At 34.3% G+C, this 12389-nt stretch overlaps 2 protein-coding genes across 3 annotated transcripts; one reads left to right on the top strand and one right to left on the bottom strand.

Moving 5' to 3' along the window:
- The first annotated feature begins 988 nt into the window (after positions 1-988).
- LOC111479123 lies at positions 989-7887 on the top strand. Of its 2 annotated transcripts, none has more exons than XM_023123614.1 (7): positions 989-1443; positions 2479-2787; positions 3496-3642; positions 4415-4755; positions 5123-5645; positions 5768-5800; positions 7087-7887. In XM_023123614.1, the coding sequence occupies exons 1-7, from the start codon at positions 1266-1268 to the stop codon at positions 7599-7601; spliced, it is 2046 nt and encodes a 681-aa protein (XP_022979382.1). In that variant the 5' UTR covers positions 989-1265; the 3' UTR covers positions 7602-7887. The 2 variants fall into 2 exon arrangements, with proteins under 2 accessions (XP_022979382.1, XP_022979390.1); XM_023123622.1 differs by lacking the exon at positions 7087-7887 and adding an exon at positions 6052-6591.
- A 1856-nt stretch (positions 7888-9743) lies between these two features.
- Positions 9744-10848, bottom strand: LOC111481485 (protein LURP-one-related 17-like). The gene is made up of 2 exons (XM_023126924.1): positions 10433-10848; positions 9744-10290 (listed from the first exon to the last, which is right to left on the bottom strand). Exons 1-2 carry the CDS (start codon positions 10700-10702, stop codon positions 9910-9912), a joined length of 651 nt encoding a protein of 216 aa, XP_022982692.1. The 5' UTR covers positions 10703-10848; the 3' UTR covers positions 9744-9909.
- Between the last annotated feature and the right edge of the window lie 1541 nt (positions 10849-12389).

Raw genomic sequence — 12389 nt, 5'->3', positions numbered from 1 at the left:
AGTTGACATGGGGCGACAGTAATTTGGATACTAAAGAAACGGCCCATCCACTCAAATCGGGTGTCTCGGGTCACATTGGATTGGATCTAGTGGGCCGACCCAATGAGGCCCAATAAAATAGGCCGTGTCCGTCTGCAACTCTGACTCGCTGTTAGACCTAAAATAAATCGGAGCTTATTTTTTTATATTTCAAAACCTTACATTTTTTATGTGACATTCGAGCTTAATCAATTTGTTCTAATTTCAAAATATTATTTCTTATATTTTTTTAATACTTTTTATTAATTTAATTTTCATTTGATAAAGGTAATATTTTAAAACATATAAACCAAATAGAAATTAAATTCAAAATTTTAGAAGTAAAAGTATAATATTGGAAACTTAGGGTCCTAACAAAAGAGCAACACAAAGACCACTCGCATTAGTTTGCCTAAAGCCTGGGAGCATCTAAATTAGTGTTGACATAAGAGGACTAGACAATGTTTTAAAAAAAAAAAAAAATTGTTAAATTACAAAATAAATCTCATAGATCTAATTTGGATCATATCATTTGTTCGTACTATTTTTCACAATTTTAAATTTAAATATCTGAAAAATAAATCATTTTATTGTATTAGATTTATAGACTTTTAGGACACTTAAAACAGATCAGGACTAAATTTGAATATTTTTAAACCACATGTCAATATATTTTAAATTTTGTTTAGAATTTTTTTTATAATTTTTTTGTACTCGACGTAGCAATACGTGATGGATGATTATTGGTTGGAGGCAAAGATTATCCGATTAAATTTTATAATGGGGATTTAATTATTTAATGGATAATGCCACGTCAAGGTCCGTAAAAGACAACAAGCCCCATCTCCACGCAAAGTGGGTATTCGCGGACGACTCTTGACGGAGAACGGAACGGAATATTCTCCCGTCGACGGTCTTTTCCAAATATGACACATATTTTCCCGAAAACTATATATACTTACCTTTGTTCCCCAATTCGTGCCCTAAAAGCTCTGATTTCTCCTACTCTTAGCCGCAACATGCTAAACACTCCCGTTTTTCTTCCTTTCTCCTTTCGTTTTCTCCCACCTAATTCACTTTTCTTGACTCACTCTCCGATCCCAGTCTTTCCGGTGCGATGTCCAAATGGTTTTCTCTAAGTTCAGATTGGTATCTGTTTTCGACGGCGTTTTAGGTTCCTTTGACATGTTCGGCGGCTGCAGTGAATCGTCTTCTATTTATAGTTCGCTGTTGTTAGGGCTTCGGTGATGGATGCTCTTGAGTTGAATTATCCGGTGGATGTGGCGGCGCCGAAGCTCATGGGACCTGACGGCTCTGTTAGAACCGGGATAATAATCGAGGAGGTTCAGTTGTGCGAAGCTGATCGTGGTTCTGCCCCTCCTAGCTATTCGTTTCAGCATTTTAGCTCGTACGGTAGTCAAAAAGGTGAAACAGCCTTTTTTTTTTGCTGTAATACTGCTGTTTAATTTTTTGATTTGTTGCTGGTTTCGTATTTTTAACTGCATCCGATGGCTTAGTAACCTCCTCGCATTCCAATTGGCCAATACTGGAGGCTATGGAGAGTGATATTTGTTTCGAAAAAGAGATGATAATGAATATAGTGCTTGGATTTTGATGCATTGCTTGTTCATGAACTGACTCTATGTAGTAGGATGAAACTTACAGAGAGTTTTGAGTCACTTATTGTTGAAGACCAATGCGTTTCAGTAGCCCCATGAAGACAGTCACCACTTTGTAATAACATTTTTTCAATAAATGTGTTCCCGCGGATTTTGCGAATTGAAGTGCTTTATATAAACCCTAGGCGTTTGTGAAGATGTCTTATCCTTTTTTCTTTTTGTGCTTTTTCATTATTAATAAAGGACTCTTCTTATTAAATGTGTTCCAGTGGATTTTGAGTGAGGTTGACTTGGGATCCAGCACGCAGATTACTTAAATGTGGCAGTCATTTGGTTTTGTATTTTATTATTTTGAAAGGGAAATGTGATAAAGAAAAAATTCTGCTCTTAGGATATGGTGGCGGAAACATCAAACATTTTGCATAAGAAGAAACACCGTGTTTATTTTTAGTATTCTTTCATAGGATGGTTTATATCATCTGTCTACTGAAATTCTGAACATGGAATAAGGTCTATATGGTGGGTTTAGACAATCTTGAAGAAAAAATTGCATCTTTTTTTAACATACTTTGTATAGATGGATGACGATGATAGTTGGTTCTGGCTGCTGCATTTTTGAAAGGATTGCCATATATTTTGGTTTATTTGGACTTTCTTAAGTCTTATACGTTTTTATTCTTTGCCACATATCATCTATGTATGTGATTCCACTTCAAGTTGTTTTTTGTAAAATTTATATATTACAAGTCTCTAGCATAATCATCTCCTTTATCTGCCATTTTTTCTTTCTTCATTTTCTATATTTTAATGAAATAATGGTCTATAAATGTCGGTGTGCCAGTTGGGACGAGCTCTATCAATGATTTGGGTTCTGTTTCTTTGGATGAGATTCATGATGGGGCAGTTTCTAAGGATGGTGAAGATACACCTGAAGATTTTGAGAGTAGGAACAAAAGAAGTCACTTGTCCACTTCAAGTCCAGGAGTACAGCAACGTAAATCGTTAAAGGTCTCAAGGAGTAGTAGCAGTAGTTTATGTTCTAAGAGGCGTTTGGTTCAATTGGAAGATTCTTTATTACTAAGTGGGGCTGATGAAGTAAAAGATACGTCTGACAAGCTTGGATCATATCTTAAAAAGTGCGGCTCTCATGGTAATGTTCAGTTCCCAATTTAATGTTATAAATGTTCATCTTTTGCTATAACTTTAGACTATTCTTATCATTTCCAAATAACGCCATGCAATACATCTATTTTATATTTTCAGATAGGATCATTGTGCAAGAAATCTGATTAAAAAATAATCCAAATGTTTAGCTATAACTAGAAGCAATAGGAACGGATAAAGAATCTAAAAATTAAAAGTAGCCTCAGTTGTTTAAAATTATTGCATGTGAATTGTTTATAAGATCCATGTGTAGAGGACCATGAAAGGCAATTCAATGAACTTTGATCCCAATTATTCAGGATGTGGTTATTTTCTTCTTCGCTATTCGAATGTTATGATTCTTTCATTTATCGTAAATTTATGACCGAGGAGGATATTTGGGAAATTTTTTGGTTACATTGGTAATGTTATCAATTGATTGATCTTACTATGTACTTTCTATTTCTAGAGTTAAGAAATCATTGTATTCATATTTTCTTGACTTAATGTATTGAAAAACTGGTGCTACAGTGGTGATTTTACTTTTTTTAAAATATTTTAAATTTGTGTAAGCTTAGAATGGGCAATATCTGTTGCATATATGTGATTGAGTTAGGATATCCTTTCGCAGTTTCTATACTTCCTATGCTTTCCACGTTTAAGTTGTTACTGATGTATACACCCCTCCNAAAAAAAAAAAAAAAAAAAAAAACAGAGAAGCCTCAATTGATGAAACAGAAAAGCAGCGTAAGCAGCAAGCGGGGTGATAAGAGAAATCTCAAAGTGTCATTGAAGACCAAATTTGATTCACTCCCTATAAATGCTGGGAATGGCTCAGCTACCGCAGGGTGCATTTTTTTCGGTATGATGATGTCCTGTGAATTATTAGTTAATGTGCTCAGAAACTTGCATTTATGTGGTACTTATGGTATTTTGAGGACCTTATGACATGTATTGAAGAAAGACTCCACTGGATAATGCAGACGTTTTAAATTGTGTAGATATACTTAGTTTGTTGTGAAGAAAATTTATATCATTGTTGTGACAGAACCTAAATTGAGGGATAACTAATAAGTCTAACCAAATCAGGACCGTTCTAATTCTATCATGTCTTGATTTGTGTGTTACTTCAATATTTTTCTGTAAAGATATTAATTGGATAGTCCTTGTAATTAAGATATCCCTGGAAAGACATTATCACATGAATAGCCTTTTGAATAAGAGGTATAGCCATTGCACATCTCGCGAAAAGATAGAAAGTGAAATGTCGGCTATTTTATTTTGACTTCCAACAGGAGTTATTCCTTGAGTATGTCTTGATGTACAAAAATGAGCTGCGTCCCAGTTTTCACAAGTGTTATAATGAAAGCAATTTCTCTTTACCTTCCTTGATTTTTTTTTTCCTTCCATCACTGTAGGTCGCTACTGGATCTTGTTTTCAGTTTTGCAAAGAGTTTAATTGCTCAGTGCTCAATTCCATTAGTTGTTACTTCCTATTATGACATAAGTAAAGAAACAAATCACTTGTTTATAATCTATTTATAATAAACGTTCTCATTGGTTTTTACTTTTGTGCACCTTACTTTGCCTTACACTGCATAAAATCATTTATGGGCCTTGTGAAATGTTTACAGGACTATATGGGCTGAAATCAGATGTTCATGATTTCACAAAGCTTACGGATGATCCCCCGCTGAATGATCTTCTTGATGGCAGTTATGACTATTCTAGTTTAAGTAAAGCCAAAGGTAAAAAAGACACAAATGTAAATGAATGTTTTCTGCAGTCAATTAGAAAAGCTTGTTCTGTTCTTCAGCTCCCATGGCCTGTCCATCCACAAAATACTGCGGAGTCAGAGAGTTGTTCTAATAGCAAACCATCCACAAGTCTAGTTAGTTCTGTTTCAAGCATGGAAGAAGGGGTGAACTTCGATGCAAAAGAACTTAGTACAACAGATGCACCTTTATTAAGCAAGGTCTGTGAGTAAGAATTTGGCTATCTCTCTGGCCTATGTGCACATGCACTCACTCTAACACATACTGTACCTAAGTGTTTGTTGTTTTTAACTTCTTGATCTGTACGCTGACTGACTATACATTTTTATTCAATTGGTTTAAATTATTTTGACATCTCTGTTATAGTTATTTGAGATCTGTCTACAACCTGATTGAATCTATTTTTGCTGATTCTCTTATGTGGTAATTGCCGTGGCAAAATACTCAATTCTTCATCGAAAGGATATTTTTTAGTGTCCTAAACTTCAATCATAAATTCGGAGTTTCTTTCCATTATTACATTCAGATTTAGACCTTAATTTCGTTCTCTCTTGGTTTTCCATGAAGGTGCAAGATGCTTGTAGCAATTCTGAAACTTTGACCAACGTACTTGATTTTAAGTTGTACAAACCAGATGACATGTTTGTGAAATTGGGCCTTCCTCTACCAAAGGATTTGGAATCTTTGCTCCAGGATGCCAGCAAGTCCTCTGTATCTTCAAAGAATGCAACAGATTTGCGTTCTGCAAAGCAACAATCTCGTCGAGCAATCTTGCAACCATTTCCGTGGTCACATTCTTTTAATGGGCACTCTAAAGCAAATTCTGATTCATCCAAGTTTTCTGCAAATAGAACCACATGTACCGGTAGGTGGTGGCGAGTCGGAAACTTTGCCAATATCCCCACTGCTACTGCTGATTGTTTTACAAAAAACTTGGAATCATTGATTTTTAACCAGAGTTTATTTCCTTCAACAATGAGAGTTGGTCCTGATGATGGAAAGTCCTCCTCTGTATCTGTTAATCATCATCAAAGTGGATGGGATTCCCTGTCTTCTGCAACTTGTTCGAAAGCTTCCTCTATGCTTGTGGGTAAGGATTTATTGGAAGGCATTTATGTCGCGTAATTGAGATACAGTATTCACCTTTGAACCATTCTGCTATTATTGTTTATTTTACTTAAATCGTGACCACTGCTTTTGGTCTACATACAGATTCTCGAGGGAAGATGAATCGTGAGGCAAATGGTATGACCTCCTTATTTTTCTGCTATGAATCAACTAAATCTTATTCTTGATTTTTTTTTTTTTTTTTTTTTGAAGTTAGTAGTTAAGATCCAATAAATTATAAAAAAAGTTGAACTGTGTCCGTAACTGACTTTTCAATGGCACCATAAGAACTACCCACTTAATTTCTTATATCACATAAATGACTTTTCTTATGAAATACCAACAGTAACCCTACGTAAAGGAGTCTTAATGGGGTCCTTTCTCTGAAGGAACCAAAAAGAATCCACTGAAGGAAGATGCTTATTGAAGAGCTGAGGGAGAGAAATATTGGTCTTGAGAGAGAAAAGTAAGAGAGAGGAAAGTGAGATGAGGAAGAGAAGTCCTTAAGGAGTGATCTGAGTCTGTAGTTATAAACGAGAAGTTTTTTTCAGAAGTTCAGTAGTTGAAGAAAGTGCTTTGCTAGTCTGAGAATTTTTGGCAAGTACAGAGAAGCCTGCTCTAGAAAACATTAAGCGTTTTAGAGGAAACTAAATCAAATCCCTTGCATTTATTTGTTATGCATAATTCAGAAATGTTTAAAACTTGGATTCTTAATCTCCCTAGAGCTATGAGTACGAACTCCTTAGTTTGGCTAGTGTGTCCATGTCTAACACGTTTTAGACACTTCAACACTTCTGACATTTGTTGGATATGTATCAGATACTTTTTAGCACAATAGTTATGTGTTAGACTTTGGTACAAAATCAATATGAGTTCTATATTTGTCCGACACATATCGAACACTTATTAAGTATACTAAATAGACACATAGGACAAAAATCATTATGTTTGAGAGTAAGACATATCAAACTCATTTATTTAATCATATAAATGCCTTAACTTATTGACTTTGGATTTCTTTAGACACCTAACGTACACTTCTTAAGTATACTAAATACACGTATAAGACAATAATCATTAAATTTGAGAGTGAGATACATCGAACTCATTTATTTAATCTTATAAATGTCTTAACTTATTGACTTTGGATTTCTTTATATAAACGTATCCTTGCTGTGTCTATGTCATAGTTTTTTTAAATAATGATGTGTTTCTGTGATGTCATATCCACGTCCCGTTCTTCTTAGCCGTAGAGAACTGTAGATATAATATACGTCTCTCAAACATTAGCCACTTTCCTAATCTTTTTTACAAATGCTATCTCGCTGCAGCTTGAAACTTTATGAATTTTGTTGTGTCATTTGCATGCAACTAAAGCCTAGTTGAATTTTTTGTCTTCGGCTATTGATATTGCTTCTCTACAGAGCCGCACTGTCCAAGAGTAATGGCTGCTGCTCAAACTCTCTACGATATTGCAACTCGTGCTGCATTGAGGCAAAACATAGACGGTATAGTAAAGTGGCCAAAAAAGCCTTCACAAAAGTCCATGAAGGCTCGAAAGTTGAAATCAGAGGAAACCGAAGAATTATATGCCGCACCAACCACATACGGATTATGGTCCAACAATTCATTTAAAAACGAGGGCCAATTGCATCCCTCGAAGAAGCCAAAGCCAGGAACAGTAGAGAGCAGGAGAGACATTACTCAGACAAATAATAGAAAGGGACCATTGAATTGGGCTGCGACCAAATCGAGTAGATCGTCCCCAAGTAAGTTCGTTAGAGATTCGGTTTCGGAAGCTAAACATTCAACCTCAGGCGTAGTAAAACAATCATCAATGATGCCTCCTCCAGCAACTCATTTGTCCAAGGCTAGCGAGGGACAACAAAAGACGCGAAAGTTAATGCTCATGGATTGGAAAAGAGGAGGAACAGATTAGATTGATCAAGAAACTCTACATTATTTATATATCCCTTTCCAACAAAACGCTGCTATTAAATTAGAACCACTCCTCTGGGCTAGGAGTGGCTAAACTGGTAGGTTGTTTGTGTACATAATATTGTTGTAAGTGGCTGATTGATATGATTATTGTAATGGTCCGTCCTGAATAGTGACACGCTTTCTAATTGTTGTAACATCACCTTCATTCCAGAACGCAGTAGCAAATTCCTTGCCACTGTGTGCAAAAGTATTTGACGAGTCAATAGAAATTTTAGTTCTTATTACTGTTCCCTTGTGCCCCTAGATGTGCTCTTCACCAGTTTTTTCTTCTTTTTTTGATTGTCTTGTCACATCTCTGCAATAGACCAAGAAAGTTCGAGTTGTTTCGGTTTGTTAGGGCGGAGGACAAAGTATAAAGCAGGGCTGGCAGGAACATAGACACGTCCACACTGCTATTCTTGTAGTTGTCGCTGTCATTTTGATTGTTATCTCCTAGTTTGTCCTCTTGCTCTATCAAATTCATGGAAGACGAGGAGCCTTAATGTTGTGAATGAATTCCCTCCCCTCTACTGTCCTTCCCACTTTGTAGGCGCATGTAAAACGGCACTTTTCAATACCTTTAAATCTTTTTTTATTCCCTTCCTTAGTTTCTAAACTTTCAATTTTTTTTAATATTTATTAATCTACTTAATTACATTAAAATTTTAAGGTTTTGGTATACATAATTAGAAATTTTAAATTTGTACACATTTATTAGATATTTACATGAATGATATTTTAAAGTTGTAACGACTTTATTTTTCTATTCTAATAAAGTTGTTACTTACATGGATGATAAAACGGATAAGTAATAAAATATTTAAAATATTATAATAAAAAATTAATAACATAAAATTTTAAGATCAATTAAAATTCAGAAATTTTAAAATTGTAGAATTTATTAAATATAAAATTGAAAGTTACCTTAAAAGTTCAATAACTATAATTTGGCATATATATTTGATGGGTATATGTATGTAATCTAATTTATTTATTATTACATTAATTAACATAGTGCTGTCTCCTGTGTGTTTTGACCTTTCTACCCATGCATGATCAAGTAGTAGCCTATCCTAATGTAGCTTCCATTTCGATGTGATGATAAGTTAGGCTAAATAATTTGAATGATCTATGCTAATACATTTATTTTAGGTTTGAAAGAAATGTATGGACAAAAATATAAAATTACAAAATAAGGAGATTGGATTCAAATTTTAACTTTTTTTTTTCCCTCCTCCTCCATCGAGTAGGTTTGTAGCTATCTTCTTATACAACTATCGATAAAAGACTTCGAGATTTCATTTTCTACTTAAATTAATTGTCATATTGTAATGACTTATTTTTCTAAAGACTCAAGCCATATGTTGTCGATAACTGACAAATTTAAAACTTTTTAAAACGTGCACGCATTTAATAAGTGTCAATTTAAATAGTACGTTACATTTAAATCAACTATATATTGAAGCATTTAAAATACTACATATACCGTTCACAAAATGACAAATAACTGCAGGAAATACAAAAACAACTGAGTTCATAAAGTCATAACATCTAAGAAGCCAAGATAATCTAGCTCGTGCGCGCCCTTGCCTTGACCACTCTATCTAAACTTCATCTAAAGAGATTAAACTAGCACGGATGAGTATAAAACTCAATAAGTAGCTTGGTTTGTTATTAATTTTGTCCGATATCTTCGTACTTAATAACCTCATTCCTAAATCATGTAGTTTCATAGGCTATCTCCTAATTAACTTAGTTAGAGTCATGGTGCGAAAGTCGTTATATTCCCTTTCCTTAGCCCTATCTCGATTATTAATTCTCATAGTTCTTCTTAGGGTTCTAAGATCATTATCATATACCTAAATCATAAGCAATCGAGATTATCTTAAATTCAAATCCATAGTTTTCATCCTATTCTTAGATTTCCTAAAATATTATATACCTACACAACCGTATGATTACCTACCACCATTTGATTGTATAATTTTTTTTTTATGTTGGAATTGCTAAAAAAAAATTTAATGGTGGTGTTTAGAAATCTAGCGTGTTAACATCTCAATTACTTGTTTAAAAGGATGATCATAAGAGTCCAAATTTGGGATTGAAAATGAAATAGGCGAAAGGAAATTCAATTATTCCTACAACAAAGCAATATTGTACCCTCCTTACTCAAAAAGGAAACAAATCCCTTTCAAAATGAAAACGCAGCTTCTGCAAAATATGTACAGCCACAGAAAAAGATGATCACGACGAAGAAGAATCAAATTCTAAGAGAACATCTGATCCAAAAGTAAAACCAGAGCCATAGCCAATCCCGAATCAAAACCAGGAAGAACCAGCAGAAGAAAAACCTCCGCCCCAAAACATACGCCGCCTTTAATCGGCTCCTTCCTCCTCACCTCCGCCACCACTCTCCTCGACGCGTCCAAAACCTTGCACGATCTCTGCCCGTACGAACCTTCTATACTGTAGGCATACTTTTTGTCTGAGATTCTGTAATCGTATACGTACGCGAGCACTTTCGAATTCGGAGCGACATGTAGTATGTTCATGTTCTTCCTCACTCGACATATCGGATTCTTTCTAGCCCTAATTTCGCGTCCTACTTCCCCTTCGTACACGCACCAGTTCTCTGCTATTCCGAGTTTCTGTTTAACCAAAACAAACACAAATTAGAAAACAATCCAGCCGGAATCACAGCAAAAATCAGAGCGATTCATAAACATTAAGTTCAATTTCATCGGAAAGACGAAGAATCAAACGTATGCGTGAGAGTAAAATTTGACTGACCTTGGAGCGGCACATTGTGAGGACGGATTTGCCGAGACCGTCCATTAGAGTCACTTCCTCCGGGCGTCCAATGTAATTGTCGACTCGATATACGATGTTTCCGCTACGATCGATGACTGTGAATCCGTTGCAGGTGAGTAGCAGTGACTTCCTCCACACGGTCAGTGAGATACACGCGCCGCCGTCTCCGCCTCCGCCACATCTCTTGACTTCCTCCTGCGGCTGAGATTCCTGGTGTACTGCTCCGGAAGAAGATTTGAAGAAGAGCATCCTTAATTGATTCCTTCTTGCGTTGCCGATGGTTGATTTCTTTTCGAATTTATTGGAGGATGATAGCCGGGAGAGGAAGCAGATATTTATAGAGTCTCAAGACTCATAATCGGACGGAACTTCGATCCTCCATGAAAAGGATGACTCTTGTTCACTAGGTGGTAGGCTCCTCATTTCTCTCTCTACCTTTTTCTTTATTCTTTTTATTTTTCGTTTTCTTTTTTAAAAAATAAAATATTTCAAAATCTAAGTACATAATTAAAACCTATTTAAAATTCTATATTTTATCTAATTTAACCAAAAATTTAGATTTTTAACCATTATTATTATTTTGAAAAGATTTATAACAATTTAGCCTCTCATGTTATTTTAAAAATTGGTAACCATTTAATTATGGAGATCATTAATTTGAATAAAAAGGAAATTCTGAATTAACAAATATTCAAAATAAAACAAAATAGACCGTTAATGACAGAAATTTTGCCTCAAATGATCCTGGCCAGTTGCCGTTAACTTGAGAAATTTTGAAATGATTTTTTTTTTTTTTTTTTTGTTAAATTTAATTATTATTTGAATTTTTCAGGAAAGTTTTCTTTTAAAAAAATATATAAAGTTTGGAAAAGATTGTTTTAAGATATGAATTGGTAGACTAAAACTAAAGTTGGAGAATTTAATAAAAATACTTAGTGACTCATAATGAGCCACGTTTTATACTAATCCCTACCACAAGTCGACACGTGTCCCTTTTCAATTTTCCATATTCAACCTTTTGCTTAGTAAGGTGGGCTTTCTTGTCCCCGACATCAATTTTATTTATTTATTTTTAATTCCAAATATTTATCAAACTAAATCACATTATTCAAACATTTTTCTATTATATTCCAACTTTTAATCCCACTAAATATTGTTAGTTGGGTGATTAATTAAGTTTAAGTTTAATATTTTATTCGTTAAATTACGGAAAAAAATTAAAAAAGTGTTATTTATTAGATTAGAAATATATATATATAATTATGTTTGGGAATATATGCGTCTAATATTTGTGATCCATAGTAACTATAGATTTGAGTAATTAATTTTTATACTGAAGAGGGGAAGTCATACACGTGCGTAGATTTGTATATAGAAGAAAAAGATATTTTTGGAAGCGATGGTGAGGAATTAGGAGTGAGAAACTGGCGTGGTCGGTTGCCAGCCGAGAAAATTCCATCGGCTGCCCCTGTGGGCCCCATATCACTCCCATCATCTTCATTATATAATATATGCTTTTCAAACTTCTTTTGTAGCCTACCCCCACTCTATATTTTTCATATTATTCTTTCATCCTTCTTCCTATTTAATTCACCAATTCATTCGCATCTTTTTACAACTTTATATTATTAATTTCACTTACCAGTATATATCTTAAATGCTCACTATCTTTAATAACAAAGTGAGTATTACTTTAACCCTAATTTATATATGAAGTGATGGTCGATGTGGTTGGTTGTTTTGGTTAAACTGTTGAGAAGAAATGAACAAAAAAAAAAAAAAAATGTTTTAGCGTTTAATATAAACTTTAATTTTATAAGAAGGTATCATCTTAGTCAACCAAATTAGTTAGGATATTTATTAGTTAATTGAATAAAATATATCCGGTGAGGTACTCTCCCTAGGATTAAAATAATTTTCTTTTAAATTAATTTTA

Source organism: Cucurbita maxima, unplaced genomic scaffold (assembly GCF_002738345.1).
Source record: "Cucurbita maxima cultivar Rimu unplaced genomic scaffold, Cmax_1.0 Cma_Scf00001, whole genome shotgun sequence".
In the NCBI taxonomy this organism is placed as follows: domain Eukaryota; kingdom Viridiplantae; phylum Streptophyta; class Magnoliopsida; order Cucurbitales; family Cucurbitaceae; genus Cucurbita; species Cucurbita maxima.
This window is presented reverse-complemented; position numbering and strand designations above follow the sequence as displayed.